This window comes from Coregonus clupeaformis, chromosome 16, assembly GCF_020615455.1.
Source record: "Coregonus clupeaformis isolate EN_2021a chromosome 16, ASM2061545v1, whole genome shotgun sequence".
NCBI classification, from domain to species: domain Eukaryota; kingdom Metazoa; phylum Chordata; class Actinopteri; order Salmoniformes; family Salmonidae; genus Coregonus; species Coregonus clupeaformis.
Genome location: NC_059207.1, coordinates 36,155,663 through 36,175,703, shown reverse-complemented (window position 1 = coordinate 36,175,703; position 20,041 = coordinate 36,155,663). Strand labels below are relative to the sequence as shown.

The following is a 20,041-nucleotide window of genomic DNA, read 5'->3' as shown; positions in this document are numbered from 1 at the left end:
GTGTACTGGCAGGAGTCTGAGCAGAACACAAACACCACATGACAAAATGTGCTCCATGAAACAATGTTACCTGTCACCCAATCAATGTGTGGGATTGTGTCTAATGAGCCAGGGGATACCACAGGACCAGGGGTGTCTGTGGGCAGTCGATAGTATGGAATTGAATGTTTTCCTGATGATTTCCCGACACTCAAGACAAATGGGAACAGTTTGATGTGGTAATACGGCAACAATTGTCCATAATAGACCCTTAGGCCTGCAGCGGACAGTCCATAGGAACAGTCTCCAAATCCATTTGTTGAGCCCACTCTCTATCCAAAAAGCTTGCGCCGGCAACCAGAGCCAATCAGCGCGACTACACAGAGAAATTCTGGGACTGCTACTGGAGGGATGCCTGGAGCAGAATGCGGGGAGAAGAGGAAGAATCCGCTGCTCGTACAAAACTTCTCCCATTAATAGATGAGCCGGCCCTTTTCCCCGGATCGAACTGGGCAGGAAGGAACGAAATGACCAGCTTCTCCACAATACAGGCAGACCTTGAGCCTGAATACGACGTGCACGCTTCCTCTGAGGACAACCGTAGCACCACCCACCTCCATGGCTTTTGGTTCAGTGCTCGTCGGATCGAGACTGGGAAGACACGGCTTTCTCCGTAGGGAAGATGCAGTGGAGGAGTTTGTTGATGACAGGACAGGGGTTGCTTGGAACTAACACTCCTCTCCCACCGCGGCCCTCCCCAATCCCGATTATCCAACCTGATAGTGAGTGAAATAAGATTATCCAGCGTGAGCCGATCCATCATATGACACCAATTCATCTTTTTAAAGTCTCAGACAAAGCATTGATGAACACTCCTTGTAATGCCTCGTCACCCCAAACCACTCACTGCTGCAAAGTCCGAACTCCACTGCCATTCCGCCACACTACGAGCCCTTCGAAGAGAGAGAACAACTGCTTTCGCAGCCTCCTGTGCCTCGTACAGGGTGGTCAAAAACCTTCCTCATCTCCGGTGGGTGAAGGCAACGTAGGCGTTGCAAATGTCCGAACACTGACTCTCCCATACCGCCGGATCCTCAGGCACGAGCGGAACCGCTAGTGAGAGTTAATAAGGTAAAGGCAATACGGGCTCTTTTCTGGAGGCGTAGGTGAGGGGCTGTTTTCAAAAACACTAACGAGCATTGATCAAAAATCGCCACAGGTTCCCATGTTCCCGACCATAGCGCTCTGGAGCAGGAATCAAAAGGCTCTCTGATCTGGGCTGAAGGGGTAGTAAGGGCAGACACTTGATTGGTGAGCAATTGAACCTGATTAAGCAGCACCTGACTGTCCTCAGCAATCGCCTTAAACAGGGTATCATGTTGGCCAAGTACAAATGCCCTGATTGGGCTGTGGCAGTCCAAATTTTAGTGCACTCTGGGGTGGTATCCGAGCTACTAGCCTGCTGGGTTATGTGGTCAGATCATACTGTTACGATTTAACTGGATAAGAACCCAAATGCAGTCACATGGGAACTAAAAACAATGGTTTTGTGATAGGAGATGATGTAACACTCACGGAGCGGCGACAGGAGTCATACCGCCTAGATTAGGAGCCCCCAGGAGATCTGGGGTCCGTGGTGGTGTAGGGGGTGCTGCCCACCTCCATGGGTGAGGACCTGGAGGCAGGGCAGCTTCCATAGCTCAGATGGGGTGAGCGTTGAGGCTCCGGGAGGTGTTGGGAACGCCGTCTGTCTCTCAACATGTCGTCAAGATGGATGACGTGGCGATGAGGGTATCAAGGTCCATCTCGTCGTCCCGACATGAGAGTTCCGTCTTGATGTCCTCCCATAAGCCTCTCCTAAAGGCCGTGGAGTAGAGCATGGTCATTCCAGCCAGAAGACACCGCCACCGTGCGAAAGCTCAGAGCGTACTCTGACCCCTCTCCCTGTTGTAGCTGGAGGAGATGCTCACCCCCTGTCCTTTCCCGCCGTGGGATGATCAAACACCGCCCTGAACCGAGCGAGGAAGGTGGAGTAGGTAAGAGCTGCGGCCGCACCTCTTTCCCAGACTGCCGTGGCCCAATCCAGCACCTTTCCTTTAAGTAGCAAAATCACCAGCGCTATCCTGGCTTGGTCAGATGGAAATGCCCCAGGCTGACGCGCCAGATAAAGTGAAACATGTAGCAGGAAGCCGCTACATTTAGTAGTTTTACCGTCATAGCGCTCCGGTAGGGCGAGGGGTCCCTCAGAAGTTGGTGATAGCACAGGAACAGGTGGACTGGGTGCATCGTCACTCCCTGAGGTGGAACCGGAGCGCTGGGCAGATTATGCAGAGTTTGGAGCACTTCCTGCATGGCAGCGTTCAACTGGGCAAGCTGCTGCTGGTTGAGGCGCTGGGAAACTCCAGGAGGATTACCTGCTGCATCCATTTTCGTGAGAGGTGTGTAATTCTGCGACGAGTACTGAGGATACGAAGAGGCAGGACGCAGACACAGGAATCAACAAGGTAAAGGTTTACTTAACAATGAGAAAGAGCATAACAAGGAGCGAGTAAACGACACGATGCTAACAATTACACACAATGACTGAACAGTCCAGGGCTATATAGTGGTGGTGATGAGATGATGAGGTGCAGGTGCGCTGGAGATTATTATTGTGCGTTGGGTTTCCATTCCTGTGTTGCCGAGGTGGTGCGATCAGACCGGTGGCTCAGTAGACCGGCGAATCAGAGCACCGGAGGGGAGCAACGGGAGAAGACGTGACAAGCAACTACAGATTGTCCCTTTAAAGGTGAACCATCATATAATATCACCTGACCAAGAAACATTAAGCTTCATTCCAATTTACATCATTAAACACTGATTGCTTGCCATGTAGACATTTCTGTATGGTTTCTGTCAAATTGAATTGTAGCATGCAAGAATGAAGAACATTATAACCTGCTGCTGTTTGTTTCTCACAGGCACTTAGTTCTGGAGCTCCAGTGATTTGCAGGACTCTGATGGACAGCTGATCTCTCAGGGTTTCCCTGGCATCACAAGAACACTGGACACAGCAACATTTCACCAGCAGCATCGACTGGTCTCTTTCTTTAAAGGTCATCAGGTCGGTAATTTTGTCAACATGTATTGAAATACATTAATGTTAGCGAATGGCTTTGTCAAGTAAGGTGAATGTGGTATTTTGGGGGAATAAGAGGGTTTGTAGTTATATACTTTAAGTTGTAGTATTGGTAACTTGGATGCTGTCTATTTCTCATATACCCCAAATGCCATGTTTTTCATTAAAGGACTACAGTATTGGGAGGTCTCAAGGGGAGGCAGTGGTGGACAACCCTTTCCTAATACTTTGTTGCACCGCAAGAGGGTAGCAGATCAGTTGCGAGACTTATGCACAGTCCTCTCAAGCCCATTTTGTGACTGACAATGAATGTCCATAAGATCCCAGCAACATACATTTCACTTGTCTTTATTGTACAATATCACCTACAGACCTTTTGTATGACATACAGTAGAATGGGCTTTTGTTTCCTTTATTTATTATATATATATATTTTTTTTGTATAGACACAATACAACACTTTGACATTAACATTGTTTTCCTAACTGCGAATCAGGTGGTGTTTTGACTCGTTATGTTTGTTGAGGTACATTACCCTCGTGGCTACCATTGTTGCTTTAAAAGGACTGTTCATCCTTTAGAAGGCAGAGTTTAAAAAACAACATGTTGAGCCCAACTTGTTATTTTTTATATAGAGAATCTGTGCTGGTATCAGTTTGATACCCATGCAGTCTCCTCATTCACTCCTTGCTAAACCCTCTCTTTTGTAGGAGGAAAAAAGGGAGGGATGGAGGGAGGAGCTGCAGAGGATGGGGTAAGCTGAGGACAGGGAAAATAGAGAGGGGGAAAAGAGGGAGGTGGCAGCTGCAGAGTTTGGGGCGTTGGCTTTCTAATAATATATGTGACTATAATGTAGTGTTTGTTGAAGGTGTTTTTCCTCAATTCTACTGCCAAGTTACATTTTCAGAGCCCTGCAGCATCTGTAGTCCAATTGTTACCCTACATTGGTGTATATAGTGTGAGTTATGCCATTTACGGGAAACTTCAGCCAAACACTCAGAAGATTTATAGCCACTGCAGTAATTAAGACATTCTCTCTGTGTCCCTGTCAAGTAAAACTAATATCCTTGAAAGAACAAGTGTTCTCCTTGTTGGGGATACACATCCACAAAATTCAACTTGATATGAATAGCAACAAGTCACACATAGCCCACAGTATGTATGCAACGTTCCTGTATGTGTATGAATGGCTGTGCATTTCCGCCACCAGTGTGGTGCAAAAAGAGTGTCTTGAATAAAACAGACCGTCCTCTGTCAAGGTTTAATGTGAAACTTTCCTCTTGTGTTTCTCTAATGGAATTGCTTTCTGCTGGCGTCCTCCATCGGTAGACATTTGGCCAGATCCTTTGGTGCAGCAGCAAGCTAACTGAATCATAAAGGTTCTGATTTATGGCCAGTGATGGGAAGGAGAGTGACCCAGCAGGAAAAACACTGATGTCAGCTCACTGATCACACAATGGGGATAATGGGACAGAGAGGACCTTCTGACTTATGAGACACACACACACACACACACACAGGGTTCATGTTCTCTACTGAAGACGGTTCAATGTATTTATAGAAGAACAGAAGAACACCCAGAGGAATAATGTTAACAATATCTTAAATGTGAGTTGATGTATGTGAAAGTTCTCTCAATCATTGATTTCCAGTCGATTTGAAAAAATAAAATAAAAAATGTATTTACTTCTCAGCTGTTCTTTATCGTTTTAAAATCTACCAAGGTGGGGAAACTATCAGCAATTTCAAAGTTTGTTCAGTGTTTGTCAAAGGGCCATCTAAGAGGGTGTCTCTCATGACACATACTGTACAGGTAGTAGGTACATTATGGAGGAATTACATAATCTATCAACAAACCTAAAAAGGAAACAGTTATTCTAATACACTGTCCTTGTACTCTAAAAGAACACCCTGAATCACTAATGATATTATCTATACACTCCAAACTCTTATTGCTGACTCATCTGGTCAGTCATGAAAATGAGTAGAAACTTCATGAGTGAATTCAATAGTGCAATAATACCAGAGATTAATTTATTCAGATGAACATGTTTCAAATCTTTATTTGTGTTCAGTATTGTACATAATGGATCCCACTCAGAATATTTTGTCTAAGGCATTTAAAATCAAGGGATTTAAAATCAAGTATATTGAACACAGTGGTGTTCTTATATGCATATTGTGGTGACAGAAATGCACATAGGTTTTTCAAACAAATATTTCACAGGCTGATTCAATACAGTATTGGCTCACAAAACTCCACACATTCTCTTTCTCATTTCTCTCATCCATAGAGCATTCATATTGCATTTATTTTAATGTATTTCATATACAGGTATTTGCTTTTTATTATTTATCGCCTTGCTTGCACACACATGCATACACTGTCATGCTTTGCTTCACTCAATGTACAGCCACACTGCTTCTTTGCACACAAACATAAAGGCCTCTCCTGTATACAGTGGTTTCCTGATTGATTGTACTGAACTGATGGATCTATTTGTAGAGCACCTCGATATGGGACAATCAATGTGTCATTCATCACAATCTTGATTTAAATATTTTTGTCCTTTGGCTTCTCTTTTTCCTCTGCCACTTCTACTTCCTTTTTGCCTTCTTCCTCTTCTCCCTTATCATGCCCTTCTTCTGTTTCATTGGCTCCATCCTCCTCTCCATCCCTACCTTCTTGGTTTTCATCTCCTCCATCTTCTCCATTTTCTTTAGTCTCCTCTTCTGCCTCTTCCTTCATATCTCCATTGTCACCTGTAGGTAGAGACAATGTGATTAGTTGTTAACCGCTGCAGATACCGAACCTGACAAATCAAAACCTTCATGAAAAACATGTGAAAGCGCATGAATTAAAACTCTGGACAATACTGACCTTCTGCTTTTTGCTCTTCTTCTACCTCCTCTTCCTTTGCTTCCTCGTCTACCTTCTCCTCTTCTTCCTCTTCAACCTTCTCTTCTTCCTCCTCATCTTCCTCCTCCTCTTCTTCCTGAGGTCTTGACTCAGCAGGCTGTGCTTGACTAGCAGCTATAATCTCATCTGCAGAGGAGAATGATGAGCTGTACATGCGTAGGTAGGGGACACCAGACCTCAGGCTGGACTGCATGGAAAACATGGGGCGGTCGTGGGATGGGGCAACACACAGGCTTTGGGAGTAGACACTGGACATTGCCCCTGGTCCTACTGCACTGAAGCGATTCTCCTCCCCTTCAAGCAGCTTCCTGGAAAGAGAATAGATACATAGGGTAGATATGTAGAGAACGAAAGACGGCACCAAACCTGCTGATCTAATTTTATGAGCCACAGACCTGTAAGCTGCGATCTCGATATCCAGAGCCATCTTAACGTTCAAGAGGTCTTGATAATCCTTCAGGTACCGAGCCATTTCATTCTTGGTTGTCCTCAATTCGTCCTCCAGCTGGCCAATTGATTCCTGTTTTGGAGAGATGCTTTATTATGTTAATGTTGTAACAGGATTAATAAAGTATTTATTGTGGAATATCTCTGAAATAAAACCATTTTAAGTAATAAGGAGGCACTCTAACACAATGCTATACAAACTTGGCACTATTTTCTAGTGTAGACATGTTTTCAATACACATCATTATCAAATTATTTGTACATGTAATCTACAGTCCAAAACTTACTTTGTTGACTTAAAGGATGCATTACTCCGCATTTCTGTAGAACATTGTGTGCATTTGTCTGAAGGATTAGGCTCAGCAGGGTCTAATGCAGATATTCAGAAGGGTACATTTTTAAAATTAGAAATCGTATGCTTTTCATTCATGCTGCTCTGGCACTGACCTGTAGGGCTGCGATCTCAGCACTCTGTTTCTCCTCCACCTCCTGTAGCTGATTCTCCAGGGACTGGTTCATCCCACGGCAGGCTTCAATCTCCAGGTTCCGTGTTTGGATCAGGCGGCGGTACTCCCCGGCCTCTTCTTTGGCATTGCGAACGTTGTCTGTGTTGCGGGCAGTGCCTTCTGTCATCACACTCACCTTACTGCGGAACCATTCCTCGGCTGACTGGAGGTTGCGATGTGCCAGTTTCTCATACTGGACGCGGATGTCTCGGAGGGCTGCGGACAGGTCTGGCTTGGCCACCTCCATCTCCACTGACACCTGAGCATTGTACTGCACCTGGGCCTGCAGCTCAGCTATCTCCCCCTCATGGAGACGTTTCAGGAAGGCCAACTCATCCAGCAGCGTCTCCGTCCTCTTCTCCCGCTCAACACGGCCCAAAGCAGCCTCATCCGCCCCCTTCCTGGCATCCATCAGATGCCCCTCCATCTCTTCCCTGCTCACTATCTCCTCTTCATAACGGCCCTGCAGACTCTGCAGCATCTCCTCCATCTGGTCCCTATGGTTCTGGGCAGCCTGTTTCTCATCACGGGCCTCCTCCACAGCAGCACGGAGCTGGCGGATCTCGTGCTCATACAGGGACCTGAGGTGGGAGGGCTCCCCATGCCTCTGCCTGAGGATCAGCAGTTCAGCATCCAGAACCTGGTTCTGCTGCTCCAGCTCGTGGACGCGCTCAATGAAACTGGCAAAGCGGTCATTCAGCTCCTGCAGCTGGGCTTTCTCCTGCGTCCGCACGGCCTTGAACTCAGTGCTCACCTGCACTGCCTGGCTGATGTCGAGTTCAGCAGTGGCAGCAGACCTGGGGGCAGACAGCAGCATGGAGGAGCTACGATTGTATGTTGGGTAATGCAGCCGGGATGACCCATGGTATGAGAGGGGGGCAGAGTGGCTGGAATACACCGACCTGGATGCCATCCCTCCTGCACTACCTCCATACTCTCCACTGCGCAGCATCACCCTCCTCTTGTGGGAAGAGGAGGGAAAGTAAGGGTCGTAACCAATGGAACTCATGACTTGCGAAACAGGCAGCTCTAACTCTAATGGAGTTGCTGGGTCGACACAGTGCAATCTGCATCACTGTAGCTTTTATAGAGCTGGTAATGACTGTGACGCAAACCTTTTTTTAAAGCACTGACAGCAGGGATCAATGACAGCGTCAGCCAGCCAAGTCTGAGCTGTTAAGAAAGGGAATGAGAGATAGGGTGAGAGGAAAAGAGAGAGATGTAAGGGGCGGGGATAAGCAGTGGAGAGAGACGGAGGGTAATGAGGACAGTCTGCAAAGACAAAATATAAATGTAGCTGTGAAGCATGTCTATCTCTCTGAAACACGATGAATAGCAAATATTACCATTAGCCCCTAAAAACAAACTAAATCTCAGCAGCACATCAGTTGACTGCAGAGGCTTTAAACTACAGTGCTGGCAATTGAGGGAGCAATACTTTTGCCAACAATGACACAGCACTGCACCATTTTGCCACTACCCTACAGCTAGCTGTGTGAGTCCAGATCACTGCAGAGTGACTCCTTTTTAACCTCATTTTTGTATCAGTTTAGCTTTTGCTCCACATTTGTATCAGTATTAAAAACCTTTGCCATTTTTATGCAGACCATAGTTCAGGCTTTATGGTGACAGCACTACTGGACTGACAGTTGCAGGTTTATAAGTTCGAAACCCATTTGGGCTATCCCCTGAATTTTCACAAGAAGATTTTTCCTGGCCACTCAGACAAGGCTCTAGTCTAGATATACAACCTCTCACAGACTCCAACACCATCTATACACAATGGTCACAGCTTGGGGAAGCCTTTTGAAGATAATTTAAAGTTGTGAATGCAATGATATTTTTGTGAATATCGATTAATTATCTAAAGGTCTGGCTACTCAGTCTCTAAATATACAATACCAGCTCTCACAAACTTCCAACTCATGTCTATTTAAAGTTAATGTCTTGAGAAAGCTTTATGAAGACAATTTAAAGTTGTGAATGTAATGTGAAATTGTGAAAATTCTGATTAGGCACTAGATATACCATAAAAGCTCTCACAGATCTAACTGATCTCTATTTAAAGTTCCACTCAGAGGAAGCCTTATCAAGAGAATTAAGTGTTGTGAATGCAATGATATTTTTGCAAAAATGTACTATATAAATTGTCTAAAAACATCTACTCAGATTATGCTGTAGATATACCATACCATTTCTCACATCAGGTTCACAGGTAATCAAGCATGGGTGATGGATATTTAAGGTTTTTACAGCTAATTCATAATTTCAAGCATCCTTGTAGTCCCAACCGCATGCTCCTGTGGTAGGGTGAGCTCCAGAAATTGCAGATAAAAAAGGTAATCTGATATACTGCTCTCTAGTGATGACAAATGGTATTAAAACAAATGCTCAAAACCCCACTTTCCTTGTACACATTGGAAGCTTACGCTTTGCTCACTCCACACAAATGTATGGTGACCAATAAAGTAAAGGAGATCTCCTTTAAGATTATCTATAGATTCTACCCGTGTAATAGCTTGATTTCTAAATATATACCTGATGTTACCAGTGAATGCAGTTTTTCTGAACTAGAAACTGAATCTATTGATCACTTATTTTGTAATTGTTTACATAGTGAGGTGTTCTGAACTATATTTTGGAAACAAAATGCATACAACCATTGAAATATTATTTTCCTACACTGATTCCACAATTGAACGTCAGTATGTCATAAAAAATTAGGAAACATTTTCATACACAAATCAAAATGTATGAAGAAAAATACCCTTTTTAATTTTGTTTTAACTGATTCGGAAAACTATTTAGAATCATTAAAACGTATGCAAAACAAAATGTCTAAAAAAATGTATTCGCTACATGTCTGTATTTGATTTGATATAATGTGACGCGGATGTCTTTGATTTGATCCGTTCTACCTAATTTCTACCAGCATGTTAAATGTGCAACCAGAGGAAAAAAAACTCTAGACCACCTTTACTCCATACACAGAGACGCATACAAAGCTCTCCCTCGCCCTCCATTTGGCAAATCTGACCATAACTCTATCCTCCTGATAAGCAAAAACTAAAGCAGGAAGCACCAGTGACTCGGTTAATAAAAAAGTGGTCAGATGACGCAGATGCTAAGCTACAGGACTGTTTTGCTAGCACAGACTGGAACATGTTCCGGGATTCATCAGACAGCATTGAGGAGTACACCACATCAGTCACTGGCTTCATCAATAAGTGCATCGATGATGTCATCCCCCACAGTGACCGTACGTACATACCCCAACCAGAAGCCATGGATTACAGGAAACATCCGCACTGAGCTAAAGGGTAGAGCTGCCGCTTTCAAGGAACGGGACTCTAACCCGGACACTTATAAGAAATCCCGCTATGACCTCCGACGAACCATCAAACAGGCAAAGAGTCAATACAGGACTAAGATTAAATCGTACTACACTGGCTCTGACGCTCGTCGGATGTGGCAGGGCTTGAAAACTATTACAGACTACAAAGGGAAGCACAGCCACGAGCTGCCCAGTGACACAAGCCTACCAGACGAGCTAAACCACTTCTATGCTCGCTTCGAGGCAAGCAACACTGAAGCATGCATGAGAGCACCAGCTGTTCCGGATGACTATGTGATCACGCTCTCCGTAGCCGATGTGAGTAAGACTTTTAAGCAGGTCAACATTCACAAGGCCGCAGGGCCAGACGGATTACCAGGACGTGTACTCCGAGCATGTGCTGACCAACTGGCAAGTGTCTTCACTGACATTTTCAACATGTCCCTGACTGAGTCTGTAATACCAACATGTTTCAAGCAGACCACCATAGTCCCTGTGCCCAAGGACTCTAAGATAACCTGCCTAAATGACTACCGACCCGTAGCACTGACGTCTGTAGCCATGAAGTGCTTTGAAAGGCTGGTCATGGCTCACATCAACAGCATTATCCCAGAAACCCTAGACCCACTCCAATTTGCATACCGCCCCAACAGATCCACAGATGATGCAATCTCTATTGCACTCCACACTGCCCTTTCCCACCTGGACAAGAGGAACACCTACGTGAGAATGCTATTCATTGACTACAGCTCAGCATTCAACACCATAGTGCCCTCTAAGCTCATCACTAAGCTAAGGATCCTGGGACTAAACACCTCCCTCTGCAACTGGATCCTGGACTTCCTGACGGGCCGCCCCAGGTGGTAAGGGTAGGTAACAACACATCTGCCACACTGATCCTCAACACGGGGGCCCCTCAGGGTGCGTGCTCAGTCCCCCTCCTGTACTCTCTGTTCACCCATGACTGCATGGCCAGGCACGACTCCAACACCATCATTAAGTTTGCCGACGACACAACAGTGGTAGGCCTGATCACCGACAACGATGAGACAGCCTATAGGGAGGAGGTCAGAGACCTGGCCGTGTGGTGCCAGGATAACAACCTCTCCCTCAACGTGACCAAGACAAAGGAGATGATTGTGGACTACAGGAAAAAAAAGAGGACTGAGCACGCCCCCATTCTCATCGACGGGGCTGTAGTGGAACAGGTTGAGAGCTTCAAGTTCCTTGGTGTCCACATCACCAACGAACTATCATGGTCCAAACACACCAAGACAGTCGTGAAGAGGGCACGACAAAGCCTATTCCCCCTCAGGACACTGAAAAGATTTGGCATGGGTCCTCAGATCCTCAAAAAATTCTACAGCTGCACCATCGAGAGCATCCTGACTGGTTGCATCACCGCCTGGTATGGCAAATGCTTGGCCTCCGACCGCAAGGCACTACAGAGGGTAGTGCGTACGGCCCAGTACATCACTGGGGCCAAGCTTCCTGCCATCCAGGACCTCTATACCAGGCGGTGTTAGAGGAAGGCCCTCAAAATTGTCAAAGACTCCAGCCACCCTAGTCATAGACTGTTCTCTCTGCTACCGCACGGCAAGCGGTACCGGATTGCCAAGTCTAGGTCCAAAAGACTTCTCAACAGCTTCTACCCCCAAGCCATAAGACTCCTGAACAGCTAATCATGGCTACCCGGACTATTTGCACTGCCCCCCCACCCCATCCTTTTTACGCTGCTGCTACTCTGTTAATTATTTATGCATAGTCACTTTAACTCTACCCACATGTACATATTACCTCAACTACCTCAACTAGCCGGTGCCCCGCACATTGACTCTGCAACGGTACCCCCCTGTATATATAGCCTCCCTACTGTCACTTTATTTTACTTCTGCTCTTTTTTTTCTCAACACTTTTTTTGTTGTTGTTTTATTTTTACTTTTTTTGTTAAAAATAAATGCACTGTTGGTTAAGGGCTGTAAGTAAGCATTTCACTGTAATGTCTGCACCTGTTGTATTCGGCGCATGTGACCAATAAAATTTAATTTGATTTGATTTGATTTGATTGCTCCTGTAAGTCGCTCTGGATAAGAGCGTCTGCTAAATGACTGTAAATGTAAATGTGGATTTGTATTATTATTAAATTTTTTCACTTCCTTATTTATTTGTGTAATCCCTCTGGCTGTTCTGTTTTTTTTTGTGTTTTGCATGTTACTGTTTAATACACACACACGCACAACAACAACAAAAACGAAATTCAAAAAAATTAAAAGACAATTATTATAAAAAATAAAATAAAATACAAATATTGTAAGTTTCCTGGTTAACAAAATACATATACACCAATTACGTATTAAACAAATATAAGACAGATAACAATATAACTCACTACATTTGAAAATAGACAGAAGTATACTGATTGTGTAATTGGTGCGATTAAAGAAAACAGGTTACTGCTGCATAAATCAGTTTGTCTTGGTGACAGATGCCACCACACCCCACCAAAGATGTTTTACTACTCTGGTTTGGGACAAATATTATGTGTAAACCATTGGCAGAGATGCCCATTGCCCCAACCTGTCCTGATTCCAATGTATCTTTGCCATTGGGTAAACCAGAGGAAGATGAGCAAGCGAGAGGGTTTACTCCACAAAAAATCTTTCCACGAAAATAAGACCACGAAGTGTCAATTTTTCAACAAAAAATGTCAGTGCTGATTTGCTACCTGGCTTATTGGATCGAAAATAAGTTTCTTCCGTTTGGGTTGTTACGAATGCACTGATGTAAGTGGACGCACGTGGCATTCCGGCAACGTTGTTCACACGCGTATCTGCCTTCTCATTGGCTAGAACGATCCCATCTGATCTCGCCTCCTCCCGCCTGGCTTCCATTTTTGTTATTTGCATTGTTAGAGCGGTCACTTATCTTGTCAATATAATAGATCATATTTGGGTAAACACTTATTTAGAATATAATTATTTATAATATTGGACTGTAGACAAGTTTGTCTTATTATTTAGTAATTTCAGAGACTCAATCATAGACATAAAGTATATCAAGAACACTTTAAAGCAGGGTGGCCGGGAGTCTGAATGAAAGAGCCCTAAATGAAATGACGTTAACAGAGCCGTGCACCAATTGCGTGCAATCAACTGAATATCAGATTTTATGATTGGCGTTTCGAACCCGCCCTGTATTAGGCTGTCCAATAAGCCACGATTTTACTAGCCACCCGGCATGCAGAGTGAACGAGCTCTCTAGTGCATTTACAACAACAAAGGAGTGTCAAAGTTTTCAAGACCATCACAGCTAGCTGGCTTTATAATATTGTATCATATTGATGCAGACTCCCAATATATGGTCGATTGTTAAAGTCCGAACGAGTCTGGTGAATGCAGGGAATGATGAGATTGGGAAGGATTGGTAAGTGGTTAGTAACAAAAATGTGCAAGTGATGCACACCGAGACTAGCTAGTTAGCTAGTTGTACCGCGCTAGCTAGCTACTGAGACGGTGACTGATTCGTGTCAGGATGGAATAAGGATAGCTAGCAAGCTAACTATATATTTTTTGTCATCAAATCAACAACCTCGCCTCGGTTAGTTTTCTATCGGTAGATTGTGATGTCAAGTCTTTTTTTTTTTTTTTTACAAGTGTATCACTAACGTTAGCTAGCAAGCTATGATTTATAGGGTAATCATCGGTGTTTTGCAGCTTGCCTCCAATCTTTGCTCCAGACGATCGATAGCTAGCTACCTAACATTATCCCTGACACTGGCAGTCACTCTTCATTTTATTAACTTCTATTTTCAACATTGAACTTTTTTTGAGCATTGCTGCAGTCGTCTTGAAAAACCCTTTCAACTAAAGAGTAACGTTACTGTCCAAACAGTTAGCTAACTTAACATCTCCTGCAGCAATATTTATCCAATGTCGTTTGTGTTTACAATCTTGTCTGTAGGTCTGGACAGTTGGAATTGATGGTCATTGTAGGCGCATGACTCAAAGATGGTTTGTTTCTTTATTTTACATCCTAACAATCTTATACAAATAGCCAAAACTTTCAAAGTAACAATGATGAATTAGTTGCCCTATGCATCCTCGTGAACAGGTAGTCAAATCACTAGTGATATACTGTACCAGTATCACATGTTCAGTTCTTCACAGGACCATAAATTCTCACATTTTTATTGCACATTGATGTCTTTGGCCAATAATGTAATCTCTATTTTCTTCAGATCCGGATTGCAGCACTAAATGCAGCCTCAGCCGCTGCTGATGAGTCTGAAGACCCTCTGAAAACTAAAAAGAGTCGAACTAAGGAGGCTCAGGTGTGGTAGTCTTGCTGAGCCACATTACACTAGCCACATTTGGTTAAACTTTGCTTTCAAAGTAGACATTTGCTTGTTCTGAGTTATTTCCCTCCTTTTCCTATACAGGAAGCAGAGGCATTTGCTTTGTATCATAAAGCATTAGATCTTCAAAAGCATGACAAGTTTGAGGAGTCTGCCAAGGCCTATCATGAACTCCTTAAAACCCCATTGCTCAAAGAGGTATCATTCCCTTCAGAGACTCAATGAGGTTCACTGCATGTCTTATTGAAATTATCCTGCACTATAACCCTTTATATGATTTAACATGTTGTCACACCTCTCACAGGCAATGCCCTCGGACGACCAAAAGGTGGGTCTTAAGCATCCAGGACTGATGCTGAAATACTCTACCTTCAAAAACCTGGCTAGTTTGGCTGCGCTGCGGGATGATTTGGAGACAGCCATGGAATTTTACTTGGAGGTAAACTCATCCTAAAAGAGCACAAGTTATGGAACCTATCAGTAAACCATATAACTAATAATTGGTAAGGTAAATCTTAGCGGGAGAATAAATGTTGTTTACTGTACACAATACATTTGTTCAAGTCCATGTGACCTGAAGATACGGTATATGTTTTCTCGCAGGCTGTGATGCTGGATTCCACTGATGTGAACATGTGGTACAAGATTGGTCAGGTGGCTGTGCGACTGCTGCGCATTCCTTTGGCGCGGCATGCCTTTGAGGAGGGTCTGCAATGTAACCCAGACCACTGGCCCTGTCTGGACAACCTCATTACTGTTCTCTACACACTCAGTGACTACAGCTGTGAGTCATTCCTCTGTATGTCTGTCCTCTGTCACTGTGCAAAGGACTGATTAATCAGTATTGTTTTTATCATATTTCTAACTGTTTAGAACTGTTGATTTGAAAATGGTCCAGGTGTGCAAAAATGTGTGGGGGGGTAGTTATCTATCATACTGTTTTCCAGGCTGTTTGTATTTCATCTGCAAAGCCCTGGAAAAGGATCATTGTTACACCAAAGGGCTGGTGTTGAAGGAGAAGATCTTTGAAGAGCAGCCTTGTCTGAAGAGGGACTCCATGCAAATGTTCCTGAAGTGGTATGGCCCTTCTACCCACCTGTCTACTTATCCTAAATGTGTGCTGTCATACAGCTGTCCATATGGTCTTGATCTTGTCCTCATGCTCCATATGCAGTGACATGTCCATTCACTATGTGGAGGTGGATGAGGAGGAGACCCAGGCCATTGTGGAGGAGGCAATGGATCTGCGACGGCGCAGGCAGGCTCTCTCTGCCCGGGAACCCAAACCAGACCTGGTCCTGGTCCAACCCATCCGCTGTTTCTCGTGAGTCTTCACACTTACTCTTATCTGTTGACAGGTGGACGCGCCTCCCCTTCTCTTGTAGTTTCACAGGATACAGACAGTTGCTGTGAATACTCAAACATGTATTTGTTTTTTTGCAGTTTACTCCCTTGCTTTACATTTTGATTAATGATAGGATTGTTTTAATTGACAAAGCATTTTGGACTGTTATGATTCTCAGGTGGAAGAATGTTGGAGAGAGCCTCCTTGCCATGTACAGACATCAGACCATCTGCGAGCCGCCACGCCCAAGTCTGGGCCGCAGGATTGACCTGTCCCAGTACTGCGACCCCAACTGCCTCCAGGCCTTGCCTCCTGAGCCCTGCCCTCCTGTCAGTGAGATCCAGACCATCCCCAGCAGCAGCCCCAGCTCCTCCCTGCCTCCACTTCCTGTCCCTGAGCCATCAGCACTGTCCCAGCCCAGCCCTGTGGTTCAGATCACACAGAGCCAGACTGTAGAGGTCACTACAACTACAGCCCCCTCTGTTGGTCAGTTGCTTCTTTTCATCTAATTTAGCATGTCAATTCCATTGATTTGCAAGCATTTAGACAACAAAACAAATTGTCTCAGAATGGCCTATTGTATGCTCTGATAATTAATGTGTTGTTTAAATGTCAATTTGTCCCTTCACAGCTGTGGAAACCTCCTTCACTGTGAAGGAGAAGGAGAAAAAGGCCCCTAAGAGGAGACGCACAATGGAGGACAGTGGAGACACTGCCAAGCGCCGCTCAGCTCGGGTCAGAAACACAAAGTGCAAGAAGGAGGAGAAGATTGACTTCCAGGAGCTGCTGTTCAAATACCTACCATCCAGGTATTGTCATGAAACCCCAAGGGAAAAATAACAACGCATTGCAAATATATTGTTTTGGATGGTGATCAGGCTCTCCTGTTCCACTCAGACTAAAGAAGTTTGACCTTGAGGATGATGATGAGAGCCTGAGTAACCTGGAAGCTCAGTGTGAAGTCAAGCAGGACTCCCAGCTGCTCCATGGCACTAGCGGCATGCCTTTAGACTCTATTGAATATATGGAATCAGGTACATGTCTTATACAATCTTCTACATGATTCAAATGCATTAATGTCAAACATCTTATAGGATTTACATTACATTGTCTTTCTTCATCCCCAGAACAACAGGATGTCCACAACTTCGTGCTCAATAATATGAGCAATGGTGGGATATTAGAGTTGATGATGCGCTATCTGAAAGCGGTGGGTCAGAAGTTCATGGAGGAGTGGCCTCGGGGGCTGACTGCAGTGGTGCTGGAGGTGTATCACAGCTGGAGGAAGCACAGTAGTGGCCTCCCCAACCCTCTGCTCCGCGACTGCAGTAATCAACACATACGGGTATGAGATAGCCCAGGGATCTATTGTGACTCTCTCCTGATTTGTTACTTTATCAACAGTGTTTAAATTGAAGTACCAATGTTTTGTCATCCCACCTATTGCACCTGTCAATTTGTCTGTAAATTACTTGTAATTGGTGTTTCATGTGCAGGAAATGTTTCTGATGAGCCTATCATGTATGGAGCTTCAGTTGGAGCAATGGTCACACAGCAAAGGCAAAAATGGTATGTGTCAAAAAGATTGCTTTACTTTGGTATTCCTTTATGAAATATCCATATTGGTTTCTTTCTTTTTGAAAAACCATATTGGTACTTAACCACACTGCCCTTTCCCACCTGGACAAAAGGAACACCTATGTGAGAGTGCTGTTCATTGACTACAGCTCAGCGTTCAACACCATAGTGCACTCAAAGCTCGTCACTAAGCTAAGGACCCTGGGACTAAACACCTCCCTCTGCAACGGGATCCTGGACCTGACGGTCCGCCCCCAGGTGGTAAGGGTAGGCAACAACACGTCTGCCACACTGATCCTCAACACTGGGGCCCCTCTGGGGTGCGTGCTTAGTCCCCTCCTGTACTCCCTGTTCACCTACGACTGCGTGGCCAAACACGATTCCAACACAATCATTAAGTTTGCTGACGACACAACAGTGGTAGGCCTGATCACCAACAACGATGAGACAGCCTATAGGGAGGAGGTCAGAGACCTGGCAATGGTGCCGGGACAACAACCTCTCCCTCAATGTGAGCAAGACAAAGGAGCTGATCGTGGACTACAGGAAAAGGCGGGCCGAACACGCCCCCATTAACATCGACGGGGCTGTAGTGGAGCGGGTTGAGAGTTTCAAGTTTCTTGGTGTCTACATCACCAACAAACTATCATGGTCCAAACACACCAAGACAGTCGTGAAGAGGGCACGACAACACCTTTTCCCCCTCAGGAGACTGAAAAGATTTGGCATGGGTCCCCAGATCCTCAAAAAGTTCTACAGCTGCACCATCGAAAGCATCCTGACCGGTTGCATCACCGCCTGGTATGGCAACTGCTCGGCATCTGACCGTAAGGCGCTACAGAGGGTAGTGCGTACAGCCCAGTACATCACTTGGGCCAAGCTTCCTGCCATCCAGGACCTCTATACCAGGCGGTGTCAGAGGAAAGCACAAAAAATTGTCAAAGACTCCAGTCACCCAAGTCATAGACTGTTCTCTCTGCTACCGCACGGCAAGCGGTACCGGAGCGCCAAGTCTAGGACCAAAAGGCTCCTTAACAGCTTTTACCCCCAAGCCATAAGACTGCTGAACAATTAATCAAATGGCCACCCAGACTATTTACACTGCTGCTACCCGCTGTTTTATCTATGCATAGTCAGTTTACCCCTACCTGCATGTACAAATGACCTCGACTAACCTGTACACCCGCACATTGACTCGGTACCGGTACCCCCTGTATATAGCCTCGTTATTGTTATTTTATTGTGTTACTTTTTATAATTTTTTACTTTAGTTTATTTGGTAAGTATTTTCTTAACTCTTTCTTGAACTGTTGGTTAAAGGCTTATAAGTAAGCATTTCACGGTAAGGTATTCGGCGCATGTGACAAATAAAGTTTGATTTGATATATTCCTTCCTTTTTCTTTTTGTAAAGGGTCCCCGAGAAAGTGCAGTGGAGGCCAGAGCAGTGTTGTGTGTGATGCAGAGTTCCCAGGGCAGCACTTTGAAGGGGACCTGTTACAGCTGGCCCTGGGATCATCACAGGGGAACCTGTTTGAGGACAACTGGGTGGCCGTGGTGGTACGTGTTTACTGGCTCAAGGCACGCTTCTTGGCCCTGCAGGTAACCTTAACATTCATCCTGTAACCTCATTTACCCCTGTTTTCTTTGGCATGTTTACCATAGCACATACTTTTTTTTTCTAGCATCATACCAAGTTGACCCCTTTCCTCATAAATCTCACATTGATTTGTCTTAATTATTGAATCGAATCTGATCAACATTTTCTGTTGATGTGATTCATAACCTAAGACTTGTTTTGTGTACTTGTGTCCTCTCACAGGGAGACATGGACCAGGCCCTGGAGAGCTATGATGTGTGTACAGACATGCTGCAGAGTCACACACAGACCACAGAGGAGGACAAGTACACCATCTACCTGCCCAACCTGCGTGTGGATGCAGCCATCTCAGTGGAGGAGGTCAGTGAACAGTAAAACTAGCGCACATACCCTATTTGAATAACATGCATTTGGCCCTCACGTGATGTATTATTTTGTCCAACCATCTCGTTAGAGCCTGTAGTTCCCCTGTGGTTTTGAGTTGTCTGGTTAATCAGAAAGAGTTTCTTTCTCCAAACGGCATCGACAGATTGATAAGAAGCTGAAGTCTCTGGAGCGTTGTCAGTCCCTGGAGGAGATCCAGCGTCTGTTTGAGTCTGGGGACTATGAGTCTGTGGTGCGGCTGCTGCAGCCCACCCTCAGCTATGGCTCTGGGCGGGTCAAGCCTCTGGAGTTTGTCAGCTCTGTTCCTGAGAGGCCTGCCCAGCTGCTTCTGCTACAGGTTAGCTTCTGGATTCATACAGCAATAGATGTCTGGTGTCTTTTACATGAGTCTCTTCTTTTTAAGAAGTCTTTCTCTGTTTGGCATGGCACTACTTATCAGTGTGCTACTGACGTAGAAAGGACAAGCAGTGTTATCGCT

The 20,041-nt window shown here is 44.9% G+C and overlaps 2 protein-coding genes across 5 annotated transcripts in view; one reads left to right on the top strand and one right to left on the bottom strand.

Annotated features, from left to right (window-relative positions):
• Window positions 1-5,144: 5,144 nt before the first annotated feature.
• Window positions 5,145-8,008, bottom strand: LOC121584163 (neurofilament light polypeptide). The gene is made up of 4 exons (XM_041900001.2): window positions 6,912-8,008; window positions 6,413-6,537; window positions 5,979-6,325; window positions 5,145-5,860 (listed from the first exon to the last, which is right to left on the bottom strand). Exons 1-4 carry the CDS (start codon window positions 7,977-7,979, stop codon window positions 5,652-5,654), a joined length of 1,749 nt encoding a protein of 582 aa, XP_041755935.1. The 5' UTR covers window positions 7,980-8,008; the 3' UTR covers window positions 5,145-5,651.
• Window positions 8,009-13,571: 5,563 nt separating this feature from the next.
• LOC121584810 (calcineurin-binding protein cabin-1-like) overlaps window positions 13,572-20,041 on the top strand; it is a 70,598-nt gene continuing 64,128 nt past the window's right edge. For all 4 annotated transcript variants that reach the window (XM_045225702.1, XM_045225704.1, XM_045225703.1 and 1 more), the window contains exons 1-16: window positions 13,572-13,727; window positions 14,265-14,314; window positions 14,542-14,634; window positions 14,743-14,856; window positions 14,963-15,097; window positions 15,262-15,442; window positions 15,606-15,735; window positions 15,833-15,982; window positions 16,182-16,489; window positions 16,635-16,812; window positions 16,901-17,037; window positions 17,131-17,348; window positions 17,500-17,572; window positions 18,994-19,181; window positions 19,402-19,539; window positions 19,709-19,900. In XM_045225702.1, coding sequence (XP_045081637.1) covers window positions 14,312-14,314; window positions 14,542-14,634; window positions 14,743-14,856; window positions 14,963-15,097; window positions 15,262-15,442; window positions 15,606-15,735; window positions 15,833-15,982; window positions 16,182-16,489; window positions 16,635-16,812; window positions 16,901-17,037; window positions 17,131-17,348; window positions 17,500-17,572; window positions 18,994-19,181; window positions 19,402-19,539; window positions 19,709-19,900 — 2,238 coding nt within the window. In that variant the 5' untranslated portion in view covers window positions 13,572-13,727; window positions 14,265-14,311. The remainder of the gene's footprint in view (window positions 13,728-14,264; window positions 14,315-14,541; window positions 14,635-14,742; window positions 14,857-14,962; window positions 15,098-15,261; window positions 15,443-15,605; window positions 15,736-15,832; window positions 15,983-16,181; window positions 16,490-16,634; window positions 16,813-16,900; window positions 17,038-17,130; window positions 17,349-17,499; window positions 17,573-18,993; window positions 19,182-19,401; window positions 19,540-19,708; window positions 19,901-20,041) is intronic.

Coding starts and splice junctions, on each gene's coding strand:
- LOC121584163 (XM_041900001.2), bottom strand. CDS start 7,979: ATGAGTTCCATTGGTTACGACCCTTACTTTCCCTCCTCTTCCCACAAG. Junction 6,538..6,911: donor CTGAGATCGCAGCCCTACAG/GTCAGTGCCAGA, acceptor TCTCCAAAACAG/GAATCAATTGGCCAGCTGGA. Junction 6,326..6,412: donor ATCGAGATCGCAGCTTACAG/GTCTGTGGCTCA, acceptor TTCTCTTTCCAG/GAAGCTGCTTGAAGGGGAGG.